The sequence below is a fragment of the Ctenocephalides felis genome, unplaced genomic scaffold, assembly GCF_003426905.1.
Source record: "Ctenocephalides felis isolate EL2017-DRISC unplaced genomic scaffold, ASM342690v1 CF-g0.4_SCAFFOLD_01170, whole genome shotgun sequence".
NCBI classification, from domain to species: domain Eukaryota; kingdom Metazoa; phylum Arthropoda; class Insecta; order Siphonaptera; family Pulicidae; genus Ctenocephalides; species Ctenocephalides felis.
In genome coordinates, this window is record NW_020537324.1 from 18,094,105 (window position 1) to 18,121,302 (window position 27,198).

A 27,198-nucleotide genomic window follows, 5' to 3' on the forward strand; every position below is an offset into this window, starting at 1 on the left:
TAGCTGTCGAAAGATAAACGACTATGTTTGAAAATCCATCATTAGAGTTTTTTTTTTCGTTTTTAGTTTTGATGGTTGTGATGGCTGTTGTTTAGTTTACGAAACATTACTGTAATTTTTGAGTATATGTTATTTAATTGTTTTCTAATATGCTTTGTTAATTTTAAATTATATTCAACCGTTTTATATAACATCTATAGAGGCTTACACGAGGGTGGGGTGAAAAAACCAACTTGACCATTTACCTTGGCATGGGTGAAAACAATAAAAAATAGTAAATAAAAGAGTGAATTAAGTTAAAAAAACAACTTCAGAAGAGATAAATTAAATAAATAATTATTCCAACTCTTCTGGTGAATATTTCTGACAAAATAGAACAAGCTCATATACAGTGTTATTTCTGTAAAAAATGAGAACATAAAATTTATATTTTGTATTGGTTGAATAATAAAGCAATTATTTCGTGCAAATCCTTAAAAATTAAAAATAAGACAAAAGTCCAGTTACCTCTCGAATGTCCCTTTCTAACCAGCCACGGGGTAAAAAAAGAGACAGGTGACAATTTTAGAAAAATAGCTAAAAAATATATTTATATAATTATGAATTAACTGAGAAATTTACTGATCATAGTTCGGTAGTTGTTTATTTGATACGTGTAAAGTGTTCTGATATAGTTCGTTTAATTTAAAAAATAACAATGCAAAATGTATGATCAATTATTGTAATAAATTCTTTTTATCTGTCTGTCTGTCTGACACTACACTTACTTGCCCTATATATTATTTTAAATTCATAAATATGATTAATTATTTTTGTTAAGGCACTGCGTGCTATTTGAAGGCTATCTGAAGTTCTTCCGTCCTTGCTGTTAGATTACACATTTTGTAAACGTTAATTGAGTATATAACAATCAGAGTTAAGAATTAGAATTATTCTTTGTAAACAATAAAAGTATCAACATCAATCAAGAATCAGTGCTTCTATATTATCATCCGCTCTGGTCCAGTTACCCAAACACATTCCATCATAGGTGGTAGAAACAACCACCAAATTTCATTTCAATATATCTAAACTGAAAATAACATGTTTCTGACAAATTTCAGAAAATGAATATATCATCATGACTTTTTAAGCTAAGCAATATCAATCGTGTCGCTATAAATATCGGTTGTATCGTTTCAATTCCTTTTGTGAAACTATTTTGCTTATGAATGCAGAGATATTATACTCATGGTATTCCGGGTGTGAGCGCATGAGGTATAATAGGTCCGTGTGACTCGTTGTATCCGCCTTGTTCGGTCCTTCGGATTTCTTTAGCTCAGCAGTAACTCACGCGAAGTGAAAGCCAAAGTATTCAATATCATAATATGCCATTTGCGACAACCGTATATTATGTAGGAAACGGGAGCCGTTGACAGGAATCCAAAATATGAAAATAGAAAAGTTATAGATATGCGGATGTGTCAGATGTATATTTATTAGTCAGATATTTCAGGAAGGCAGCCGCGTATGCAGATATCACGAGGCGATACAATATGATATTTGCATACACGCATCGATTTCTATTTCCTATATAGACGTACATATATCGAGTTTTGGCATACGTTGAAATATATTATTTAATCACCAGTGATAAATTTATCTAATATTATAAAGTTTTTAGGACAAAATGCGTCAGCTAAAACAAAGTTAGGTGCAATAACATATTAAACACTAAAGTAAATTTTGTATATCACCTAATAAATGCACACTAAATAATCAATTTAACAAAAACCAAACCAATTTATTATTATTATTTTAAAATAAAAATTATGCATCTTTTAGATAAGATAAACATAAGCGTTTAAATTAAACTAAAATTTCTATAGTATAATAGCATGCACTGAAAGAATGTGAAAAGATGAAAACGAATCTTTGAAATTTCCTAAGGTCAACATGTTTTTTTATAATGAATGGTCAAACGCATAGTATAGCGTTTGCTTAAAGAAATATATATATATGTTCAGAAAACATGGTTTTAACTTGTTTATGATTGTTGTAATATAACTATGTATAATATATAGGATATATAATGAAAAATTACCCAAATACAAGAACGTTAACTAGTGGGTCGTATGGCATCGTGCCTTAAGGCAAATTGCTGTAACTTTTCGCACCAAATATTATTTTTTTTAAAAAAGATTAACATTTTTGAAAGAAATTGACTTTGAAAAAATTAGATTTTTGAGAAACTATAAATTTTTGACAAAAATTTACTTTTTTTGAAAAAAAAAGACATTTAAAAAAAATGTTTTCTTTATCTTGGTATTTCTGAACTTTTTTTTCAAAGCAATGGTACTGCTTCAACTGCATAGAGACAAAATATCGAAGCGCGTAATTGGTACGGAACCCATAGGAATGTAAACAAAATTTATACTTATTGTTAACATATCTATAAAATATCTTATAATTTGATATGCATATGTCTAAAGATGATTTTTGACCGCCAAATAGCTTTTTTTACTATTTTCACTAGATCTCCAAAACCGCTAGACCTGCCGCCAAAAACTAATCAGCACGTCTCCTTATCAATACGAATCGAATGTTTTTTTGAATTATTCAAATCGGTTGATCGGTGTTGCCGAAATCGTCGACGAAAATTTGTATCTGCACACACCCACACGCACACACACACATACATCCATTTTTTCTAAGGTATGCCGAAATATTCAGAAACCTTTGAAATGTAAAGTTATATAAAAAATTTCATTTTCGATTTTTTTGCGATTACTATAACTTGCCCTACGGGAGGTTAACAATAACACTCATTGCAATCTATTTTGTATATTGTGTTTTAATAATACTTTTAGTGCTGTTGTTTCTATTTCAAAATCCAAAACATTGAGTTGTAGATCCAATTATAATAATATTTATTCATAATCAATCTTAATATGTGTAATTGATATACGTAGATATATGATTTAACTTTGTGTAGCTTCTATACATATAATCAAATTTAAGTTTCTAATTTAATTTAACTTTCATACTTCAATTACAAATTAAGTATAACAACAGCTTAAGTTAATTATTATAGTTAATGATTACGAGTGACTTATGAATAACTAAATAATAAGTAAAAATATAATAACGATTGCATTCTATATGTTTTAATGAGAAAATAATTCACCCAAAAATGAGCATCTGAAACAGAGATAAATCTTAAAAATTCTCATGAAAAATCATGCGGTCCATATATATTTCATTTAAATTCTCATTAAAATATGCCGCTTCAATATCAAAACTTGAAACCACCCCCTAAAAGGCACTTGGAGCGCTCGGGGGTGTTTAATGCGAAACATAATTAGAATCAAAAGAAATGTTTATGACTTTTTTCCTTCGACGAAATAATTACAGCCGGGTGAAAGGAAAATGGGACGATTAGTCTCGGTCGCAATTACTGCCGAAACACTGCAGGGTGCACTTTTTGCGAGCCTTTTGAAATATAACGGAGTTTGAAAAATTATATGCCTACCTAACACTTAAGATTTTTTATTCGAGCTGAAACCAGCGAGTTATCTACAGAATGTCAACATTTTTATAGCCGTCAAAGAAGTAAAAAAGTATATAAATTATGAGTTTTATTATTTCTTTCAGCCTGAGGGCCAACAGAAGATTTTGCATATGTTGCTTTATTCTAAAGTTTAGAATCTGCTATGTTTATTATATTTGAAGTCTTGAAATTGTATAGTACAAAAAACAATAAAATGTAACGTAACGAATTGTAATGAGAAAAATGTTAATTTAAATTATGTGAACGATAAAAAATTATTTAATATTCATGTAAAAAACTTTATTGAAAAAAAAATTTCTATAAGTATATGTATATATGTGCTGAGCTTCGGACAAGAACCCAGTTGTAATAAAAAAACTAAAAAGTTATTTAATATAATTTTTTATTGACTTTTCTTGACATCTGTAAAGACAATGATCTTGATTAGAAGATAAACAAACTCAAATATTTTGAAGCATGAATAAATAAAAAATAGTGGATTGTAAAAATAAATAAATAAATAAAAAAATTAAAAGTGAATATATATATATATATATATATATGTATATATATATCTACCATCCCAAGTTTAAGTCGAATTTCGGCAAAAGTGTTTTTAATCGCGGTGTTAACTATTTCTCTGAAAATAGTTATTAAATTGAAAAACTATTGATGAGGAACAAAAATTAATGAAGCACTTCACATATAATTTAAACCGTTTATTTCAAATACGTGATATTACACGAGTAATAGAACTTTGACATCAAGCTTTGCAAAATAGTGAAAATTGACAACCACATATTCACTGGGATGACAGATATATAATAAAAAATTATAAATGAGTGGATTATATGCAAAATGTATTTGTATAAGTGAATTCTTCCACTGACTGTGAAGATAAACTTGATCTATTTCTCATCACGTTTATTATTTCTGACGACAGACCTTACTAGAACTTGTATTTTTAGTGATGTCCAACACTTATTATTATTAAATTAATTGTTCAAAATTTTTTGGAATGGCCTTCTCATTAAAGACACTGCATTTTATATAGATATCTACTATATGTATTCTTTTTTCTAATAATATAGGCGAAATCTGTGATATCCAATTGGAATTCCACCAAAAATTGGTTAATCAGAAGTGTGTCAATAGGCTGAATGAACATTCTGATAGCCTAACAAAGAATACAAATTTTGTATCAAAACAACTAAGAGATCCTAAAAACAGATTAAATATACTAATAATCGTAAGTTCATTTTTTCTTTTTTTTTCGTTACTCGAAACTTATCAACGTCGAACGTCGAAAACGTCGAACTTTATCACAGGATAAGGTTCTTAGATTTCTCCCTCTAAAAACAATTCGTATTAATTATTTTGATTTATTTTATATACATTCAACTTGTTCAATAAAAAATGGAAGTATTTGTATTTAATTATTTTTGAGTAATAATAAAAAAAATTATCTTTATTCAATGAAAACAAAGAATTTTGTCACAAGCATTTTCACCATGCAAACTGTTCTTTATTCTTATATTCATAGCTCTATCAAAATTCCCTGGTATGAATTGTAATATTAATCACATCCTACGCTTTATATGTCATTGTTAGATTTCAAGAGAATTTATCGCAAGGTTTGCGGCAAAAAATCTGGTACCTTATCATAGGCTATCACCTTGCAGGTCTGGATGAACAATGTGTGGATTCTACAAATTCTGCCAGCAGCAAAAAAACTGAAAACAAACTTAACGTTGTACAAAAACCAACTTGGCAGAGGATAATGTGATTTTTTTAGGGTCATTTGTGCCGTCTTGGGACCAAACGCTCCTTGGTAATTTTTCAGAGATGATATGAAAAGCATTTTATTTTTGTAGGTGCAGTTTTAATTGAGATTTTCAGTTTCAATTTTGTTATCTAATTGGCACCTAATTTTTAAATTTTAGTGGATAGAACTAAATAACATCATATTGAAATAAGATGATACAACGACCATGTATCAATATATTCATAACAAAAGTATTTTGTTTCGTTGATAGTTTTTTGGTTTTGAGCTTTTTATATTTTGTTTATATGATATCTGATTCCTATGAATACTTTAATTAGGTGTTTCAAAGGTCTACTGTTATTTTTAGGTTGAATACACTAGCTTTTTTATATAATTTCTATAAAAGCTCACATCTGTGGTGTGGGTGAAAAGAACCAACTAATGGACTGGACTGCATATATTAATTTTAACCATACGATTATTTTTAGAGGCGTATAAATCCATTGTTTGTATGAATAGAGTATTTTTGCATATTGACAATAATGTACATAGATGTGCACAAGAAATTTTGTTTTACTAGTTTTGAATATCGACATTGCGGTAAAAATAAACCTGAAACATTAATCATAATTTTTAATATAAATCATATAAAATTTGAGATATTCCAAATTGATTTCTGCTTAATTGGAATTTCTAGAAATATAAATTGAAATGCAATTAAAAGTAAAGAAGGTCAAATAACAAAAAATATATTTCTATAATTATAAATTACCTGGGAATTATACCAAACATAGTTCGATAGTTGTTTGTTTGATAGGCGTTATTATGTTGTGATATAGGTTGGACAGTAAAATTACTAAAAGTCAAATTAGACCTTTGTGCTCCGCTCTACCATATATAAACCCACTACTTTCAAATGTTAAAAAAATCCTAACTTGTTTCTGGGATATAGGTAGTGAACATTTTTACCCGTGGATCTTCAAGCTCCCTGATAATTTTTTCTCGACTATATTTATTAGTCCCCATAAACAAAATTATAAAATATTTGTCATAAAAAAATTAAATCGGCATTCAAAAGTGGCAAATGGGTACAAGTCTTTGAGGGTAAAATATTTAATATCTTTTGATGTAGCGGGCCCTTAAACTGTAAAAAAATTGTAGCATAGAAAAAAAAATTTTTTTCAATAGATTCAAGTTGGGTGGAGGGTAGGTAAAAACTTTGTAAACATTCAGGGGTTGTTATTGTTAGGAAAATTGCAAAACATAATTTTTTGTTTAATTTTTATATAGTTGACTTCAATATGAATGAAATAAAATAAAAATAATACTGATACGATCAGCATAACTAGTGATATTCAATTGGGACATAATAAAGGTGTTCATGGCAATTGAGCAAATATTCCATATTTCAATCATATTTCAATTTTTTCAGTGAAACCTTGAAATACATGTCAAATGATTTTATGTATGATATCTGTAAAAAAAATTCAGACAATTCTAAATTTTTTCTTGTCAATCAAAACTTTATTAAAGTTTTATAATACAAAATTGTTGAGGTTTATAAAAAATAAAAAAATAAACCTAAATACAAAAATATAAATGTAAATAATAAACAAAATATTAACAAAATATTGAAATAATAAACTTATAACATAAACTGTGGCTGAAACTGAGCATTGACTACTCTGTCGAGTAGTTAATGATTCTATGGTGGTAGATGTGAAAGATCATTGAGCCATTTCTTTTTCAGTTTTCTGGGTTGGGCAGGGATTTGATGATTGGATTTGTGTGGAATTCTAATTTCTTGATGTGAGATATGCTTTTTGATAATTCTAAAATATGTAATTTTATTTTTCCCAAAATCCGTATGATTTGTAAACCATATATTTAATATTCCAAACCTAAAGTGAAAATTGAATAACAATGAATCATCGCAGACAAAGTCGATAAAATTATTTACAACCAATCGCTGTTGCTCTAAATTTATGAATCATGAATATTCATAAACTTGTCAGTGTTAAGCAAGCGTAAAAAATACGAAGTCCAATATTATTAAATAATTCACATCGCCAGACTCAAGTCTAGTCAAAGATATATACAATATAAAACACAAAAATAAAAAATAAATTCATTTCTTTTGATATGCGATCACAAAGGATTTGACATTATTTTGTCGAATAATATTTTCTATATTATTTGTATTCTCTGTCCTTTCCAAATTGTCCATCACACGGTCCAGAAAACAAATATTTATAAGTCGGATCACTTTTATAATGCCGTTATACCCTCACATACGAGGGTAAAGAATAGAAAAAACTAAAAACTCGCAAAATACTTCTGAGAGCGATGCCAAATCCCACGAGATTTCGTCGGTCGCACGGAGCACAAATCTGGGTACGCGACGGTCGGAAAACGGCGAGGTGAAGTCCCACCCGGGCAGATGAGAAACATTGATAAAAAATAAATTGATTTATTCAAAAACGAATTCTACGAAACGCGAAACGCGTTATGACACGCTGCGATGCTTTCGGATAGATCAAAACGATTTCGGAAATATATGAAGTGCATTTTCTGGGTAAAATATGAACGAACCATATATGCATCCACAACGTCGGATAAACCAAATAGAATATGTAAAAAATTAAATTGTTCTGTCGGAAATTATTTCTAGCATTTTTGTTTTTATCTATATAGAGCGAAGAGTAAAAGATCCAATTGCACTTTGAGCAATATATTGTGAAAATCAAACCAATTGTAACACAAGAAATATTCAATGTTAAACAAGTAATCATCTTACTATGTTTTATAATATTGTTGACAAAAAAAACAATATATATGGCGTGCTATATACTTATATACAATCCAATGAAATAAAATTGTAATGTTGCTTGTATACAACTACATTGGTCCAATACATTTTATCAAAGTTGGGTCAGCGGTGGCGATATCGGTTTGAGCGTGGGCTAGCAGCAACTAGTCCCAGGTTCGCTAGTTCGATTCCCGCTACCGCCGTAGCCCGACATCGGGCAACTTTGATGTCAAATTTCCACTTGGGATTATAGATCACATAATAATTCCAAGTGGAAATCGTCCTTCGTGGACATAGCTGCAACATCCAATCACATTTTAACTATTAGACGTAAGAACTATCCCACACATAAGAGAATGGTAAATCGATGGATTGCCTCTTATAAAATAATTAGTCATAAGCCTTAACCAACAGCTTATAGAACATATAAGAGTTCTGATTGCTGTTCAAATAATTAAAAAAAAAATTATGAAAGCCAAAAAATAAATAGAAAAAGTCTTACTATGTTCAGTAAAATACTTAGCTAAATCATAATTGTAGAAATGTGTTTTAGTTTGCTGGGTTTCAAAAACTCACAAAAATTACAAAACAATACATGGTGTGCTGTATACTTATATACAATCCAATAAAATAACATTGTAAAATTGTTTGTATACAAGAGTACATTAGTCAAATACATTTTATCAAAGTCAAAAAATAAACAATAAAAAAGTCTTACTATGTTCAGTAAAATTCTCAACTAATTTATCATGTAAAAAATGTGTTTTTTTCAGTTTTTCAAAACTTTGTTACTTGGTCTTTTTTACCCCATAGACAGGACAAAATGGGGCGGCCAGGTGGCAAACAGGTGCAAAGTCTTATTTTTAATTTCAAATAAATTTTGTGAAATAATTTCTACAATAATCAACTAATTCAAAATATAAGTTTCATGGATACATTTTTTACAGAAATAACATTGCTTGTAAACTTGATCTGGTACTTTGTCAGAAATATTCATTATCAGAGTTGGAATAACTATTTATTCAATTTATCTTTTGTAAATTTCCCATTTTTAAATTAATTTTCTTTTTTATTTTCTACTTTTTAATGTTCACACTTTTGGCAGGGTAAAGGTTCAGTTGGTTCTTTTTACCTCATTCACGTGTAAGTTTATATAAAAGTTTTTTTAAAAAAAAACTGTTGAATTTTAAAACATTATAAAACAATTCAAAACATGTAATTATTAAATATTTGGAGAGCCTTATTTTATACTCTCAGTAGTACAAATTGAAGTAGAAAATTATATAACTAGAATGTATTATATTTAGTAAATAGTACTATTTTTACTATGTTTAATGATGCAATATTAAAATATCAAAATTCCATCATATATTTTCATGATAAAAAATTGTCCATTATTAATTATTTATTAATTTTAATTACTATTTTATACGAGTGAATAGATATTTAGAATGTCAAAATATTAATTATAAATAATTTTCTTTTCTTGGTACTATTGAGTACTTTGAAGAAATTTCGAAGTCAACTCATACTTGACTTGTCATGTATTTTATTATTTAACTTTATTTTTATTTTTTATTACTCTATTCTTGATTGGCAATAAATATTTGCAAAAAATATTATATTCTATTTTATTTTATTTCTTTACACTTGTCATGTTTTTTATTTCATTTCAATATTTATTACTAAATTTTGAAAAAATATTGTTCATTTTGTACGAGATGATAATTAAATTTTGTATGTAAATTTTGTTCATGTAAATAAGTAAATTTTGTTCATTTTGTACATATACTTAATTAAAATGAATTTAATATATTATTTGGATTCAAAAGAATAATGTATAATTTTATATCAATAATGAAATGTAATCAATATTTTTATTGATGAGAAAATCTCCAAGCGAATAATATTTCTATTATTAAATGTTTTGAATGTTGCTATATTAATATAATATTCGGATCAAACGTATATAAAATTTTCTATTCATATGTTAATTTCAAAAAACGAGCTATAAATATAATATGAAATAAGCCGTTGCAAAAGTTAATCAAATATAACTATATATAAAGCTTATGGAAATTAACTCAAAACCATATTCAATTAAAACTCTATACAGGATTTATTAAGGTCTATTGTGATGCTAATATACTCAGTTAATTATCAACACACAAAGCTCAACACTATACAATATAGATTTAATAAAACCGTTGAAACTTTGTAGTAATTTTAAATGAAGTTTTTAGTACAATTTTCCAGGTAAAACAACGGTGTATTTTGCTGTACGCATACGAATAAAAACTCTGTGATTTATAATTATTTTGAGCATGGGGCTTCCGTTCATACGGTTTTTTCATGTTCAAACAAAGCAGGATTTTAATACAAATAACCTCAATATATCAGTTTTATAGAATAGGATTTATTACAATAACTTTTAGTAGTAAAAATATTTAAAATAATTTATTTTTCCATTTTTTAAATTGAACGTTTCAAAAATAATGTAAACAGAATCAACTCTAAATACACAAACGAGAAAAAACGTGTAAAAAAAGTAATATTTGTGGGAACAAAAATAAAGATTGCCAAGTGGTACAGCTTTAATTTGTTGATTTTGAGTATTTGGGCGCCAATAGATAGTGCATGATTTTGATTTTGAAAAGAAGATAGTACGCAAATCTAAAGAATTTATAGAATATGAATATGTTGTAGGTGGTTAAATGCTCGAGTAATCAAGGCTATTAAGAAAAAAGAGTGCGCGTAAGGTTCACACGCGATTGAAGTAAAACTTATTTGCTACTGTACAAGATGGCATTTAAGTAAAAATAAATACATCATATAACAATTTTGAATAATGTTTATGAGTAATATGGTAACACTCGTGATACACACATTTATTAGTGTCGACCATTATACATATTTATATAATAATAAAATACAAATTATATATTTATAGTAGCGTTAAAATTATGTATTATATTTTAAAACAATAATGTTATTAAAGCCCTAGTTCTAATATGACATGACGGTTTGTCATTGTAATTAGCATTTAGTAACGAACCTAATTAGAGAAATGAAGTAATTGCTGATTAATAAATTTTATAATATTAATTATTATTATTATAAATACAACGCTTAAACAAATATTGTTTTCGCAACTTCACTAATCTTGTAATTGTGTTTGAAGAACTTCATGTAATTAAAATTAACATACATTTAGTGACTGCTTATGTTTTTTTTTACTTTTTCGTTGGCGACATAATGTCATTCTTTGAACAGCTGTAATATCTGTCTTGCTTCAAAAATATTTTCTATTTTAATAACTGCAAAGATTTATAGAAACTACGAATAATATAGAAACAATTTCTAATGAATAAACTTATTAATTATTAATCTTATTAATCAATATTTTCAAGGAACAGGGTAAAATATTATTCTGATTCAGGCATTTTTCATTAAATCAAGATTTGCACTACGATGTAACTTTAAAATGTTTATTTATCGATTCTTGTCGATATCGGTACGCATACAACGTTGACTCAGTACGCATATAACGACAGATCTCTATTCACATTTACGACGACTAATCACAATCGACCCTGACTCGACTCTTGAATGACAAATCATTGGCACTCGACTCTTATCTTATCTTATTTGCCGTAACGCACTTCCGTTGCATTTGTACAGATCTACACTCTAGTCGCGCCTGAAAAAGTTTTACTTCTAAATTACAATGTACTAATACATGTTCTCATTCAGATACTAGTACCGCTGATCCAACTATCAATGACGCCTCAGCTCCCACTTTTCTAATTTACTAATAAGTTCGAAGTTCAACTATTCCTCTTCACCACATTGTGAGTAAGTAAGTGATTACTATAATACAGTGTTTTCGAGTGCACAATTTTCCAGCTAGGTGATTGTACATGATCTTGATTCCGCATTTCTAGCCGAGTCTTCCACCGACTGCCGGAGTCCCGCCAAGCGCCCCATAAATCTTTGAGCTCTCGCCGCAATTGCTCATCTGCACAACGTAATGTTTGCCGTATGGAGTGAATCTATGTGTACTTACTACGGAACTAATGGTTGTATTGATAATGTACACAATCTGCGGGTTCGTTGTTTGCTTCTGTCTAAATAATGATACTCATTAAGCGATATAATAGTTTCATGAAAGCTGATCGTTAAGCAAACATATTACTAGTGACTTAATATGATGAATGGGCATGGCGTATTTATCATTCATGAGCTGACATGGCAATCTGAGAAAAATGTTCTAACAAAAAATTAGTAAGTATGAACTCATATTTCTTGCAAATTCCAACTATTTCTTGAATTATTTTTTGCCATTATTTTTAACGTCCTTCAAGATAAATTATAGTAATCGTCAAAAAATAGATTTTTTTTTTCAATTACAATCTTTCACACTTAGGGCAATCAGTGATTGTTTCGACTTTTTATTACACGGATCTTGAATAGCTGGCAACCCTGTAGTTGTCCAACTCAGTTATCTATACTCGAAGTATTTGCTGATATTTGTATTATATATATGCAACTATACCCACGAGAGGCGATTTACACTTGAAGCTATATTTGAGTTCTATAATCTTAAGTGGAACCACCGCTGGCCAAAAAATCGACAATGAAACTTTTATACTTTTGTGTTTAAGAGGTTCCTGAACATTTAGAAAAAATCTTAGAAAAAATTGATGTATGTGTCTGTGTGTGTGTTGTGTGAATACAATTTTTCGTCCACGATTTCAATTGATTCCTGCTGATGGGAAGATATGCTGATTATTTTCTGCAGAGAAAAAGTTATAAAATTGACATGTGGTCGTCTCAAATGATCATTGTAAATCATTATTAATGATTATATACGAACAGAATAACTGGTACACAGTAGAATGGCAGACAGGTGAACAGGAGATAGGTAGACAGATCAGCAAATAAAAATATGACAGTTCGACAAGGAGAAAGAAAGACAAGTGGACAAGTAGCCACATAGAGAGGCTGACAAGAGGATTGGTAGAAAATTGAAATATTTTAATAGATAAAATAGTATAGTAAGTGGACAGGTAGACACGTTGACATGGAGACAGGTAGGACAGTAGACAGTTATGCAGGTACATAAATAAGACTGGTAGACAGATATGCAGGGAGAGTAGAAGTCAGAAAATAGGTAGGTAGTTAGAATAGCAGACTTGTAGACAAATAGACTGGTAGGCAGGTAAACAGGTAAACAGACAAATAGGTAAAAAGGTAGATAAATAAATACGTACAGAGAATAACAGATATACAGGTAAATTGGTAGGTAGATAAATTAGATGATAAATTGGTGGACAAAAAATTAGATGATCCTAACAAGCACACAAGTGAGATAAAAAGTATAAACAGCTATCAGAATTTAAGAAATTTAATTTTATATTTTTCAAAAATTCTACAAAATGATTTGTGAAAGTAGTTTTATGTAAGTATATTAGCTTGTTTCAATAATATAAAAATAAAAAAAATATTGATTAAAATTGTTATAGCAATAGTAAACAATAGATGAAATTTGAAAATCATCTTCATCGACTAAAAATAGAGTTTATGAATTCAAACTGGTTAATCTATATAAAATAATTAAAGCACATCCTTATACACATATATACATTCTTACTATATACGTATATAAACTAATTAATATTCAATTTGAAATAAAGCATTTTAAATTAACAAAGATATCGTAAATATATAATATATAATATTAAATATTAAATCGTAAATATATAATATTTTAAAGTTAAAATACTACATATGAATTTATCTGCACAAGTATTAATGAAGAATGAAACAAATTGTAAGTTTATGTTTTATCTTATAGAAATGGATTTATATTTGGAATTTTACAGTCATATGTTTGAGTATTTTTTTAAATATTAAAGTCTCATATTCACACTGATTCCGATTACAAACCACACGAGTAGAAAATTTGTTACACCTTCATCGGATGTAATCTCTGCATGTAACATTTTAGAAGTCCATTCGAAATTTATGAAGATTAAATATCCGTCAGAGTAACTTTTGTTCTTTTTTGCGGCAGATAAACACGAGTCAGTGGACACTGACATAAATTATACAATAAAAAACATACAGTTCTTGCCAAGACCGTTTACGAAGTAACACCATAAATTTTCACGCAATGTTAGAGACAAACTCCTCGGTATTATCGCCCATTATATCAGAAACCTCTGTGAAAAAAATCTCATAAAAAGAGTTTTAACGAACTGCCAGAGGAACTGACACTTGTAATGAAATTAATGTGCCGTTTTTAGATGGGAAATTCTATAAATACAAGAATAATGGGAAATTGATTCATATTTCAACTGATTAAAAATATACGCAAAGATATTTAACGGATTTGATTGCAATATAAACCCTTACAATTGTTAATTCAGATATATAAAAAATTATATAGTCCCATAAAAATAATAATTGTAATTCTTAATAAATATTAATTGTAATAGAGTAGGAGAGTCACAAAGGTCTAATTTGACTTTGAGCAATTATATTGTGAAAACAAAACGAATTATATCACAACAAATAACACATATGAAACAAACAACTACCTGACTATGTTCAGTAAATCCCCAGCTAATTGAAGCAGCTCGAAGGTCTGCGGGTAAAAAGGTCCGCGGCTAAATAGGTCCACTACCAAAATCTCAAAAATAAGATTTTTGAAGGCCCGACTAGTGTGTAAATCCGTACAAATGCAACGGAAGTGCGTTCTGGCAGATAAGATGAGAGTCTAGTACCAATGATTCGTCATTCGCTCTCGATGATATCATTGTGAATAAAGATCTGTCGTTGTATGCGTACTAATATCAACAAGCAAATCAGCATAGCTGTCGATGCCGACAGTTGCTGTTCAAAGTATGAGATTATATCGCCAGCAAAATAGTAAAAAAAATACCACCGGTCAATGAATGTATGTTAATTTTAATTACATGAAGTTCTTCAAACACAATTATTACATGATGAGTGAAGTTGCGAAAACAATATTTGTCTAGGCGTTGTTTAACATAATCCACTGTGTGAATGAATATTATAGAATTTATTAATCAGAAATTACTTCATTTCTGTAATGAGGGTTTATTTCTAAATGCTAATTACAATGACAAACCGATCATGTCATATTTGAAGTATGACTTTAATTACATTATGGTTTTTAAATATTATACATATTTTTAATGCTATTATAAATATATAATTTATAATTTATCATTATATAAATGTGTATAATGGTTGATACTAATGAATATATGCATCACGAGTGTTATCATATTACTAATAAACATTGTTCAAAATTGTTACATGATGTAATTATTTTTACTTAAATGTCATTTTGTATAGTAGCAAATAAGTTTTACTTCAATCTCGTGTGAACCTCACGCGCACTCTTTTTTTAACAACTATATTTGAAATTAGAAGGATAAAGGTGATTTAATGATATCATTGATTGAAACAATGATTGCATAAAAAGACAAAAATCTTTTACAAGCTGTTCTTAAAACGACTTCATGCAGTGAATAGTTTAAACTCTCGTTAATCCATACAATATTAACACAAAATGGTTCTTAGGGTTCTTAAATATTAACTTTCCCCGACATATTAAAAGTACCACTTAAGCGAAGTACATTTAGACCACATTGAAAACTCTTTCGGCTGTTGAAGAGTTTAGAACTTCTCAGGTCTGTATTAAAAAGGTTTATGAGATCTCTACGGTCGCAGAAATTAACTTATGATATAAGAGTTACAGAATTATTTAAAAGCTTACCAACGTAACTCACAATTTAGCAGGTGTCGTAAAAAATAAATTAAATTTTCGTTTAATAAGTGTACAATGTTTTATAAGGATTTAAATATAAAAACATCAAAAGTTTGAATTGTACTTGAGTACTCGATTTAAGTGGTACGATTTTTTTACAGTTAAAGTCAGAACAAAAACATTTACATTACACATTTATTTTAAACTGGGTTATATTTAAATCTAATATATGTAAGGATTCGAAAACCATTTAATATAATAATACATAATTTTTTCTTAAATATCAATATATAATACATTTATATATATTATAAAATTATTATTAACATTTTTGTCGCATTTTGCTAATATAATGAACTTCAGTAAAACATTAATGTCATTTCAATCTGATTTTAAAATTTTAAAATATTTGAAAAAAAAGTATTCGATATATATATACTCATATATATATATATATATATATATATATATATATATATATATATATGTTATTGAAATAAAGTTACTAATCGTTTTTTGCGTTAAATAATATTACCTTTAATGTAGTGAATCTTTAATGTCATTTTAATCTGATATTAAACTGACATTCAACTGAAAAAGTATTATAAAAAAGAAAAACTATATGACAAACTTTCTAGTTAGAATAAAGTGCCCAATTATTTATAGTAGTAATATTTTAGAATCAAGTAAGCTCTGATGGAATTTCTTATTTTATTAGCGCCATAAATAATAAAAATCTTGAAATAACTTTAGTTTAGATTTAGTTTAATAGATATGCGGTAATATGGTATTTTGTAACTTTGTACATTTATTTTTAAATTATTGTATTCCAAAAACTCTTCGCAATGGTTGATCTAAAGTATTTTTTGCAATAAATTTAAAAAAAAACATGATTGTATATATATAAATATAAAAAATACTCGAAAAATATAAATTGTAGGGCTATGGTATTTTAGGATGGTTATTACATTTACCACAAAGAGTCATATTAAAATTGACAAATAAAATTCTAACTATTAATTTTAAAGAAACTGTCTTACTGAGTTAATACCCTGATACTGTTCGAATTTTCAAAATCAGTTTAGAATGACAAAAAATTTAAACGAACCTTCCTCAAAGATGTATCAACAAAAGTCTTTCAGGTTGAGCTGTTTTTGATAAAACGTCGATAAAAAGCCGAATTTAGGCTCTCATTCACACAAAACTGCATAAACAAACACAATCGATTCACAATCACTTGGAATGTTCAGAAAATATATAAATGCCGAGTCGGTTTTTCTTATTCAATCTTAAAAATTGAAAGCAATTATGATATAGCTAACTTATGTAGTTTTGTAAAATATAATCTCATGAATTGTCTTAAAGTAATCGTCTGTTCTTGACTTGTACGAGAGAGCATATGTTACGTCAACTGTCCACATGCTTGAGCTTTTCCAAGCTTTTCCAAGCGGAACTTAATTTTCTGGCATGTCTTTTTCACTGCATCCCAAGAAAGTTTTCCTGTCTTGTACATTTGCCAGACTAGCTGAGCTTGTTGTCTAATCTGAATGTTAGTTTAACGTTGATTTTAACTACTTGTTTGCACTGAATTGCCTCTCCACTAGAATTTTCTTACATACTGAGATTTAGTTGCTCTGTGGCTTGGCAACAATTCAACGACAGTGAACTATTTGCAAGGTGTAATGACCGTTGGAAATGGATACTTTTGATTCGAAACAATAGTAATTCGGAACATTTCTTACTTTATATAAGGCTATTGTATATATAAATAATTTATTTCATGCACTGAGCTATCTATTATTATTTCTAATCTAATATTATTATTTGGTTAATCTATTAATATTTGGTCTTCATGCAGCAAAATATGTTATATGAAGAAAAGCACAACCTTTATTTTTTCACTTTTATACATATTTCAATTATCATTTTCAAAAGAACAAATTATGATTTTTACATATTTCATTTAAATGAAGTTAACAATATTAGTTTACATTTATGTTCATTTGTATTAATTAATTCAGTTTTATATTACTATGTTCATAGAATGGATATGTAATTCGGTCACACTTCCAAAATTGATACATATTGCGTTCTCAAATAAATTCATGATGAAACATGCAAATTTTGGCAAATTGATTCAGTAAATTGAATGAAGTATTGAATAGATTAAATTGTATTCATGCAATAAATTTATTTTAATAATAAAGGGATTGGTGAAATATCAATATACACAGATAATAAAATGATTCTATTGCGATTTATGTAAAAAGATACTGCAAGCTTTTAAAAACTTTCTAGTAAAATATAGACAGCAACACTTATAAATTAAAGTAGTATCATTAATTATAAAAAATAAAAAATAAAATAAAAAATTAACTAGGTAAAAGCTCCATTTTTAAGATCCTATATGAGAATAATCGAAATTAATTTAAGAATTTTCCAAATTGTAACGATACAATTTTGAAATTCTGAGACTACTTATTATTTTAACCTATTTTTTTGTAATTAAACCCCCATTTTAGAATGTTAGTTGAAACCATAAACTCTATCATTTTACATAGTTTCATCAAAATTATCAAAAAAAAAAATTGAATACGAAGATATGGTCAAGTCGATCTTTACCAAAAACTAATTAGCCAGATTTTTAAGTATATCTATCAGCGAGCTTTTAAATTTTCAAAATTACTTAAGTATTTTTATTAACTTCCCGTAGGGCAAGTTATAGTAATCGCAAAAAAATCGAAAATTTTCTTTTTTTTTTCTAATTTGTCAAAAATTTATAGTTCCTCAAAAATCAATTTTTTCGAAGTAATTTTTTTCAAAAATGTTAATTATTTTTAAAAACAAATAATTATTTTTGGTACGGGAAGTTCCAGAAATTTGCCTTAAGGCATGATGTCATGCGCCCCACTAGCTCAATATTTTTTTTTTTTTGATAACGGTTTCTTTGTTTCATTTTTTTATCACGTTTTGATATAAACTCTTCAATTCAATAAAAATAGTAGTACGTACATTGAAATCATTTCTAAATATTTCTATTAGAGGAATAATGCTAATAATAACAGTTGTTACCTTGGAAAAGCTCAAGATGTAAACCCAATAAATTGAAAATGAGAATTCAATTTATTATTTTGCAAGACTTACGACTTGCACATAAGAGAGAGTATATATTGGAACTTGCATAGCAAACATTTCTAAGCTACTTTCTTCAGTCATCGTTTTCGTAATACGAAATACGACTTGTATCGGAAGTTATGTACTTATAAAGCACTCAATTCCAACACCTTGTGTTAAAGCTTCGACTATGAAATATATTCAACAGATACTCGAAATATGCTTATAATGCACGTAATGTTTTCTTTGTGTGTGAAACTCTTGAATACGGAATATGCTTTTATTTAATATCTCTCGCAATAAATGGAAGATATATAGGATAAACTCAGGGCTCACCGTTTCGAATGAGAATATTCACATTCATAAATCATTTGGAACGGTCTCTGAATTTCTGGATCTTTGAGAACCTTGCATCTATGTGTTTATCGTGTTACGGATTGCTTTTCTTCTTAATAAGCGCGCTGATGATTTCAGTAAGGAGTTTGCGGATATTTTGAGCTCTCCGGAGATGAAAAGACATATTATAAGACGAATAGATGCAGATATTATGAATAAAATTTCATTTATTTTTTGTGTTGCATTGAGATAGGACTCAGTAGAAAATTATAATTTTAGTAATGTTGTACAGTAGCTTGGTTAAAAATCCATCAATATAAGGTTATTAATTCATTTAATTTGACATTATTATCTTAGAAAACTAACAAATATTAGTATTTGCATGCCTACTTACATGATTATCTTATTGATAATTTGTTTTATAAATCTTAAGATTATTAGTAAGTCTATTGCTGTTATTATTTCTCAAGTAATTACATAATGCATTTTATAGGTTTAAGAACTAATTATAATAGCATGATGAAACTATATTTGTATCAAAGTAAATAAGTTATATCAATAAATTATTTATCAGTTAAAATTATATTATTATTATTTTTTTTAATATTTATCAGGTATGAATACATTTAGCAACAAAGTAATAAAAATAATACATTCAAAAAAAGCAATTAAAATTAGAATATTATCAGTTTACATATTAGGCAATATGACAAAACTTGAAAATATGATTATTTTATTTTGATTTCAATATTTTTATATTCAGTTGATTAGTTTAATAAAAAGATCAAAATGTATAGGAACTCCACTTCGATTTATAAATGAATAATTACAATAATGGCAGTGCATCAATTTCAGACTAGATCATAAATTGTACTTCAATGTTTTCATAATAGCTACTATAATATTCTAAATAGAAAACATGGTCAAAATAATGGGTGTCATATATGAGCATTACCAGAAAGTGTATAATTTTATTATAATACATAGCAAAAATCGTAGTAAAAAATAAGCCTATGTATAGAGCAAGCAATAGCAATAATATTAAGTTAAACGTAGTTCGCTAATTATATTAAATTGTTTTTACCAATAATAACAATAACACTGATAATATTAGCAATCTCTTCTATTAAATGTAGAGCTCAAATCGCGCGTTTTATTAAAAAGAATCATATTCTTAAAACGTAAAGATATTTAAAAAAATCATTTTCTCAAAACGTAAAGATATTAAAAAAACATTGGTTCTAATTCATGCTAAGAGTTTTGTATTGTAGTTCCACAAATTCAACTCACAAATAATAAATAAAACTTATAATGAATCAGGTCTAAAATTTACTAACATAAATAACGAGTAATAATTCAAATATCTAATGATTGCTCTTAATAAATCATAATTAAAATTAAATTAATTATATTGCATTATAATTAAATCGCTGCAAATATAATAAATAGTATTTCAGACTAGATCATAATTGTACTTCAATGTTTTCATAATAGCTACTATAATATTCTAAATAGAAAACATGGTCAAAATAATGCGTGTCATATATACCATGAACATATCTGCCAGAAAGTGTTTAATTTTTTTATAATACATGGCAAAATCATCGAAAAAGTAAGACTATCTATAAAGTTCAAAGTAGTTTGCTAAATAAATGGTTAATTAAATGGTTTTTATCAATAATAAGACTGACAATTTAGCGATTTCTTCTATCAGATTTAGGGCTAAAGCGCGTTTCATTAAAACTTTATATCATATTTTAAAACGTAAAATATTGAATAGAACAGTTTTGATTCAAGCTACAAATTTAGTACAATATTGTAGTTTCACAAATTCAAATCATACACAACAGATAAAACCCATAATGAATCAGATCATGTAATTGATTGTCCCGCATTAAATAATATATTTTTAAATCCTTAAGTATAAGTTTAAAATGTTAAATCTTCCAAATCTTAGCAAAACCTACCAAATCTTCTACCATTTTAAGCCAGGAGCTTGCGTTATCTTGAAACTCGACAGGAATTACCAAAAGCGTAGAAAAGTAAAGCAACCTCTGCCTGTATGATATGTATTTTATGCAGTGTATTAGTTCCTAAGTAGATCATAAAGTGCGTATTTCATCTCTACGTGATAATTTACGGTGTACGGATCACACGACCGAGCTTTTATTGAGGTCGACGGGGTTCTATATATCAAGCGCCGCCACTAACTTCGCACTTACACAATCCGCCTGATTTCTAACATACTACCCCCAGTGACTTATATATGCTTTAAATCCATTATGATTTAGTACAAGATTCATTGAGAAATTGTAAGGTCTCAGATAATTGAGAAAATATTAATGTAGTCATATCTTATTGTTTGTTAAAACTCGGGTCACAAGAAAGGTTATTTGTGATTTTTTATTAAATTTAGGATTTGCCTGATTTCTAACATACTACCTCCAATGTCTTATATATGCTTTAAATTCATTATAATTTAGTACAGATCTCAATGAAAATTTTAGGGTCTTAGAGAATTGAGAAACTATCATATATTATAGTAATATTTCTCTTAGTTAAAACTCCGGTCACAAGAAAGGTCATTTATATTAAATTCAGAAATTACCTGATTTCTAACGTACTACCCCCGGTGCCATATATATGCTACAAATCCATTATGATTTAGTACAAGATTCAATGAGAAATTGTAAGATCTTAAAGAATTAAGAAACTATCATTGTAGTAATATTTCTCATAGTTAACTCGGGTCACCAGAAAGGTATTTTAGATTTTATATTAGATTTTGCAATTTTCTGATTTCTAACATACTACTCCCAGTGACTTATATATGCTTTAAATCCATTATGATTTAATTTAGAACTCAATGAGAAATTGTTAGGTCTTAGAGAATTAAGAACTATTATTGTAGTAATATTTTTCTAAGATAATTCTTGTCCCAAGATAGGTTACTTGTGTTTTTATATTAAATTTTGGAATGGCCTGATTTCTAACCTACTACCTCCAATACTATATATGCTTTGAATCCAACGTGATTTAGTACAGAAATTGTAAAGTCATACGAATTGAGAAACTATTATTGTAGGTACTAATATTTCTCTTAATTAACTCATGTATAATTCATTAATTGTATTAAGACTAAATTCTATCATTATAATAACTGCTATAGTTAGAGTAACTTTTGTGAAATTAAAATTTTAGGAAAATATACCATCCAAACATAGTATTGGGAATTTCCTATAAGCATTTGTGTTTTAGAAAAAACCTATTCCAGATTTTAGGTATGAAAAAGTTAAGACTAGTTGAACTTAAGTTCCATTTTCATTTAACTTCTAAAAATTAAATTTTATCTCATTATCCTGCAATTGCCAGATGCAAATTAATAGAGTTTGTTATTAATATTTTATGTTATAATAGATTTTATGTTATAATAGATTTTATGTTATAATATATAAACTACTATCTTTTAACAAAAGTTATTCTAAAAATTTATTCATAATTCCACCTCCAACTTATATTGCTATATACAATTTTAGCTTATTGTGGTGATAATTTTTTCATTATTAATTCATCAAATTTTTTGTAATTATTTATCCAAGCATGGTAGCCAAGTATATGGACAAATAAGTGTAAAAAATTGATCGACGCTTTTTTTATTCATTACACTCCCTGTACACATTATGATTTTACTATTTTTTCATACTTCTATCTCACTTTCAAATTTAAATGAATTAAGGCGGACAGTATAAGTTTCAGTAAGGAACAAAAATTGACAAACATTTTGTTTTAAATTGGTTGTGATATCTAAAATTTGATTAAACACCGTGTATAAAGGTAGGCAGATCATCGTAATTTAAGAGTTATATAGAATGAATGTAATAGTATCAGCGTCAAGTATTATGCTACTATTTTACGCAATGACCTGCCCAAGCTAATTTTTGACTACGGGAAGTGATGAGATAATATGAGAAAAATACTTGAAAAACCAGATAGTCATTACCATAGCAGATATAGTAATTACAAAATCGTTAGGCTATATGAAATTAAATTCAAAATAACTTACTTCAAAATATAAATGCTATAACATTCCTGTCATTCTGCATCACAATTTTAATGAATGCTATAGCTTACACGTCCGATAACGCGTTAAAGACGTGTTTTTAAATGAGACCTTCATTTGATATTTGTGAGTTAAAGTGTTAACTATACACACACACACACACACACACACACACACACACATATATATATATATATATATATATATATATATATATATATATAATGACATCTACTATTAAGTATATACATATATGATACATACGATACTCGTATATTCAAGTATATGATACATACATACTAGTATATTCAAGTGTTCAGTTATTTATACTAACCTGAGGTGGCGGCAAATCTCGATCGAACACCCTCGATTCACAACTCTTCTGTTCCTGAGAGCCGTCATAGTCGATAGTTGACGAGGGATAAGACCGGTCTGACGATTCGGCCTCGGCTGCGGCAGCCGCGAAGCACAGGCAGCGACCGAGAGCGATCAGCAGAGCGAGGGCCGCGCGACGCCCCGACGTCGGCCGCATCACCGCGCCGATGCGATGCCACCTATTGTTCTCATACTGGAAGAAGGAGATTGATTCACGTGAGTGAATTGGTATTAAAGATAGTGGTAAATGTCAAATTGTAATGGGATCGATAAAGGTGTAAATGTTAAGATAATGCTGAGATGGGTATTTAAAGTTTTATGATTCATAAAATTTACGAAATAATTTATAGGTACACATTTAGAAGTGATACTTTGTAAGACTATAAAACGACTTCAATTTATTAGAATGATTATATTAAATATATAATAATGATTATATTTTTGAGACTTAATATTCAAAGTTATATGCCTCTATTACAATTATATCAAAAACTAGTGGGGTGCATGGCATCGTGCCTTAAGGCAAATTGCTGGAACTTCTCATACCGCAATTAAAAATCTTGGTACTGAACCCAAAAATTTACACAAAATGTGTACACATTATTAAATCTCTATAAAATATCTGATAATTTGATGAACATATGTCCAATAAACATTTTTGACCGCCAAATGACATTTTTTTAATTTATTTCTGTTGAGAGTGCATAACCGCTGGACCTGCCTTCCCAAAAATTTGATCAGTTCATCATCTTGTCAATACAAGTAAAATGTTTTTTAAATTATTAAAATCGGACGCTCCGTTCTCTTGAAAACTGAGTTACGATTTTTGGCACTTTTTGCACCGTATCTTCGGAACGGCTAGACCTGCCTTTGCCAAAAATTACCACGTCTCCTTAGCAATACGAATCGAATGTTTTTTGAATTATTCAAATCGGTTGTTCGGTGTTCCCGAAATCGTCGACAAAAATTTGTATCAGCACACACACACATACATCCATTTTTTCTAAGGTGTGCCAAAATGTTCAAAAACCTTTGAAACATGAAGATAAAAATTCGATTTTTGGTGATTACTAGAACTTACCCTACGAGATGTTAATAACACATTATTTCCTACAAAAATGTTTGGACGATACTACAAATACAGTATAAAATAATAGGGTGGCTTAAAACTATTGAAATTTAAATTTGATTGAGACTTGTATTTACATTTTAATATTTTTATTACGTTTGAGAAAATGTAATAAAATAATTCATAAAATCACTATACACAATAAATGATTAAATTTATTAGACAAAATAAATATGAAGAAAAAATATTATACCGGAGAACTTAAGTCAAAATGAAATATAGTAATTAAAATGTAAAAGCATATAATTCTTTTTTAGAGATATTTCCAAGAATAAAAAACAGTTAGAAAGTTTTAATATATTTTTAATTATGCTATTAATAAGCAATCACTATAAAATTTATTATAATCATATTGAATATATTATTTCACTTAGCATTATTAAATTAGTCACGTGACAAATTAAATAATCATATTAATAAATCATTATCATATAAATTATATATCTCAATATAGGATTTTGAACGTTTTCATCTGGGTTTGATCTAAGTGCATTGAGAAATTTCAAGCTAAAATTTATTATTATATTAAATATACTATTTTACTCAGGATTACTAAATTAGTCACGTGACAAATTAAATATTCGTATTAATTAATCAATATCATATAAATTATATTTCTCAACATACAATTTTGACAGATTTCATTTGGGTTTCATCTAAGCATATTGATCATATAAATATATGAATTTTGTCGTAAGTAGAGATATTTGTTCTATAATATTCAGTGTATTACATGATGAATGTTATTCAATAGTTAGCAATAATAGCAAATACATTTGAATTATTTATTTTGTTTGGGTATTTTTAGATAAGAACCAAATATCATTTGTTTTGTTGAATATGTATGCAATAATTTATTTGGATTTTGCAGCAATGATCCCAAAACGCTATTTCCAATATGAAATATATTTTCTCTCTATAATTTTATGACAGGTATCGAATCTGCAACCACCTGGTTTGATTTAAAATTATTATTTATATTGCTTATACTAAAAATGCAATATTATTTGCTATTGTGTAAATTTACACTAACAACTAACAAACTCTTGATATATTATTTTAATACATCAATAAAATCACATTTTTCAGCAAAAAATATTGCATTTTTGTTATGCTTCAAAGCACGTATTTAGATTTTATCCAAATTTAAAAAGTATTATCAAATTATTTATCATAATATCAATAACATTAATATATATTAATATTTTAAGTTGATTTTTTGGTAAATATAATTAATACGGGTGGTAACAAATATCAACTATATTTCAATTTATTATCGTTATTTGGAATACTATTACTGAGGACTATCAGATATTTTACTTAATATAGTTATTTTCAAAGCATATTTCAAAAACTATTATTATGTAAAGTAGGTAGGTAAATATAATCTCAAATAGACACAATTGATAATACCTACTTTACCTTTCGAAATATTTTCAAATATTTTACATAAATCTGACGGAAGAATTGAAGCTGTTGGACTACTAAACGTAGATAAGATATATATTTGAAAAGCTCTATAGCGAAATATTCAATATACTCGTAGTATCATAGAGTTATGTAAATAGGAATATTTTTCCAATTTATATTCATGTGTATTGATATGTGAGATTACGTTTTCGTGCACTTTACAATACTTAAAGCAAATGTATATTGAACATATGATCTAGAAATATATTAAATTTGCATTTAAAAGAAATTTTGAATCTTATTCTATATCAGGTTAAATATTCGAATTCAAAAAATTTTTAAACCTCTCAACGTATATTTATAGATGTGAATGCGATTTATGAAGAATATTTAAATAACACATATAATAAGAATAATTCAATCAAATTATATTAATTACTAGCAAACCCGACGAACTCCGTTTTGCCACCAGATGGTTTTGTGAGAAAGTTGGAAAAAAATTTTATTTACTTTATATTTGAAAAGGAAAATTTCATTTTATTACACAACAGTAATGAATTTATTTTGATTACAAAAATTAAGTGTTTTTAGTTGAACTTCTCTACGTAAATGAAAGTGAATCCGCAAATTATCCGTTTCATTAAAGTGTTCTTTGGTAAACCACATTTTTTGTTTTTTGGTCTAACGTTAACACAAACAAAGCGGATGGTTTCCCAACTTGTGAACAGGCAACGTATAACTGCCCATGTGAAAAACAATGATTTTCTATATTTATCCCGCAAACATTGGCCTTGTGCCTTGTTAATTGTCATTGCGAACGCATGCGACCTGGAATTTGCAATCGTTTGAACTCAAACGGAAGACCAGTCG

At 27.8% G+C, this 27,198-nt stretch overlaps 1 protein-coding gene across 1 annotated transcript in view; it reads right to left on the reverse strand.

Annotated features, from left to right (window-relative positions):
- Positions 1-27,198, reverse strand: part of LOC113366410 (probable G-protein coupled receptor 158) — a 181,265-nt gene that overhangs the window by 75,037 nt on the left and 79,030 nt on the right. Inside the window, exon 2 of the mRNA XM_026608008.1 lies at positions 23,749-23,982. Within this exon, the coding sequence (XP_026463793.1) occupies positions 23,749-23,946 (198 nt within the window). The 5' untranslated portion in view covers positions 23,947-23,982. The remainder of the gene's footprint in view (positions 1-23,748; positions 23,983-27,198) is intronic.